The 3,103-nt window shown below is 31.2% G+C and overlaps 1 protein-coding gene across 1 annotated transcript; it reads left to right on the top strand.

Moving 5' to 3' along the window:
* Nucleotides 1–1,522: 1,522 nt before the first annotated feature.
* On the top strand, nt 1,523–3,053 carry LOC117123436 (the record flags this gene model as incomplete). Its single annotated transcript, XM_033269340.1, has 3 exons — nt 1,523–1,840; nt 2,177–2,284; nt 2,511–3,053. Coding segments are annotated over 3 exons (746 nt in total), but the record flags the coding sequence as incomplete, so codon positions are not given.
* Nucleotides 3,054–3,103: the final 50 nt, after the last annotated feature.

The raw sequence follows: 3,103 nt of genomic DNA, 5'->3' as shown, positions 1-3,103 counted from the left end.
TTAACCCTAAAATGACTTAGTTTATTATAATCCTCAATCATTTATTAATTAATATCTGTTAAAATCAGAATTAGCGAATTTTGGCCAATTTATGGAAATTGAAGTTGAACTATACTATACTTTTAAAGGTTATGTAAATGTTCGAAACTTTTTTTTTGGTGGAAAATATTAATATGTTTGAGATTTTATGAGAGATAAATGTACCAGCTTCAAAATAGAAAAGATTGCGCAGCCATAGTGATTGACAGTATGTAGTGCGCATTGAGAAAAGAAGGTGCTCTCCATTTCGTCATGTTCAATTTTTTGGTCAACTATGCCTGCTGAAAATTTGATGGCGGGGAACACATGGGACTTCAAAGGCATCGCGCAAACGTTCTTCACGAGCTGCGGCAGCTTTGATCTTGGTTCATTTGCATAGCGCTGCGTGCGCATAGCTTTTTCGAGTGATCTCCTTCTCAATAATACCTCCATGGTCTCACTATAAATTTTAAGAACCAGATGAAGTTTATTGATCAGTTACAATAGAATAGGGACAAGAGAATGTGTCAGAAATGAATATTAATGATTTTGCACACACAAAACCAATGCCTACTAACCCTGCTTCATTATTTTTAGTTTTAGCTTGAGTCTTTTACTATTGTTGTTTCTGTTGCTGTATTGAAATTGATTTTTATATCAAAAAATTCATTACAGTAAATATTTTTTATAATGCTGTAAATGTTTTTTTTTTCTTTTTTGACAGAAAATGAATTCCCTAAGATTATTTTTCACCATCATTATGTGTAAGTTTGAAATTTGATGTGTTGTTATTATGCATGTAGTACGTTGCTCTCACTGGAACTCCAAACTTTCGGTGCTATTACAACATCTTCACTAATATTGCCATATTCGAAAATATGATAATTACCTCAAATTCCAGAGTAAATATGGATTTTTAAAAATATATATTTTTTTTATATCTTACACCATCTTTAAGATAAATTTTCAGTAACTTGAAATAAAAGATTAAATTGGTTTACTATTTAATAACTAAATTATCATCATAACACCATCAAAGATGCCTAACAAAATGTTGTTTGCCCTCATCATTATTTATTTTTTTTAAATACCAAATAAAGAAAAATACATGCTATTGCCGATACATTTTTGCAGCACTGTTTGCTTGGTGAAATTGGTGAGACTTCCCAGTTGCGTCAGGGAAAGCTATGCAGTGTAACAATTGCATTGAAATAGTGTAGCAATTTTATGGAACTAGATTTCAGTCTTCATAGCTTTTTGGTGATTATACAAATGAGAATAAAACATGTTTGTCTTCCACTATTTATTTGAAAATACACAGGTTTTAAAGAATTAAGTTAATTATCATCTTATATCAACAATAGTACTACACATAAAAAATATAACAACAATATTTTTAAACCTTACACTGATACACATTTAAAAACATTTTCATTAAATGAATTCATACTATTGGGTGTTTATAGTAACAGTTCATTTGTAATTTGTTTGTCTTTCTCTGCAGTTGTCAAAGAAGTAGAGTGTGAGGTGAAAACAATATATTTTTGTCCTGAACAGAGTGCAACAATATATTGCAATGTTACCAGTGATTTCACCAAATTATACTGGAAAAACTCTACAGATTATGTTGTAGCATCACAGACTGTTAATAAGGGCAAAATTACCAAAAAAAGTCCACATAAAACATACTCCTCATCTGACCGATTTGAAGTCCAAGGATTATCATTGAAAATAGCATTTCCAAAGGATGGTGAACAATTCTATTGTGATGTTGTATCGAGGAAAAAAGAAAAAAAACAGCATTTTACTCTAGTCGAGTACAGTAAGTAATATTTCACACCAAATTCGCATTCTGTAGAATGTTCTATTAAACATTATGTCTAATAAAAATACATAAATAGTTAAAAAAAAGTATATCCTTGCCGCTAGGGCCCATAGGGGCTGTAGCTTATCCCAGTTTCTGTAAGGTGAAGCGGATGAGAGTGAAGCAGCCAGGTATGCTGAAGCAATGTAGATAAATTGCCTTGACACAAGCGAATTGCACAGCAAAGGATTAAAACACCAGCCTCGAGGTTGTGAACCAGATAGAAATGGTTTAGCAACTAACCATGTGTTAGTATTTTCTAACTGCACTGGCATATTTTTTTCCAATATTTAGGTGAACCTTATCCTGATGGTGTGTGCAGTTCAACAAAAGACACTAACAAAACAAAAAGCAGGCAGTTGAGAAGTAGTGGAACCAACAAAATTACCAAGGAAATTAATGGTAATGATGATGATTGAAAAACTTATCAGTTTTTTTTATTTTATTTTATTTGAATTTCAAAATAAGCAATTTTGGTTTTATTTAAATGGAAATTCAGGTAATGATCATGTAAATGCTATTCAAATAAGTAGCCAATTTACTGACAATACTCAAAGTGATGATGACGAGGACTGTGTTGATTATGATGATATTATCACAAATGATATTTTATTTTCTTATAATTTAGAAACAAACTTTGTATGCATAAATGGAAGAACTATTTTAAAATGTGATAATGGGCAACACGATAGGCATATCGCAGAGTACTGGGAAGATAGATATGGCAAATTGATTGTGTCTAATGTGGATGGGAGACTATCAAATACGTCCGATGCCAGATATGTATTTAACCATATGAATTCCACATTGTTAATCCAAAATGTATCAACATTAGATCATCTATTTGTTTGCAAAACTGTCTACAAAAATGAAGATATCATAAAACGTTTCAATTTACTGGAATATGGTAATTATAGTCTTTGTTGTAATTACAGTTTTTCAAAGTAGGACCAAGATGTAACAACAATGACAAAATGCCAGGATAACCCATAAAGCTGAAAACAGCTTAATTTCAATGGGGTACTATAAACAAGCAATTAAGAATTAAAATTAAAAGTGTACAAAAATAACAATCATGGTTGATGAACATTTCCAAGGTGAAAGCTTATCACAGGTTTAAACTCATTTAATTCGACATGTGCTCTTGGGGGAAGGGCCAGAATAAACCTTACAATCTTATTTAGAGTTACTTGTAGTTTATTTTTTAGAAATGCACTTACT

The sequence above is a fragment of the Anneissia japonica genome, unplaced genomic scaffold (assembly GCF_011630105.1).
Source record: "Anneissia japonica isolate Jap-2015-1 unplaced genomic scaffold, ASM1163010v1 scaffold111917_len3103_cov127, whole genome shotgun sequence".
In the NCBI taxonomy this organism is placed as follows: Eukaryota; Metazoa; Echinodermata; class Crinoidea; order Comatulida; family Comatulidae; genus Anneissia; species Anneissia japonica.
The sequence above is the reverse complement of the archived record's forward strand: the minus strand, read 5'-3'. Positions and strand labels throughout refer to the sequence as shown.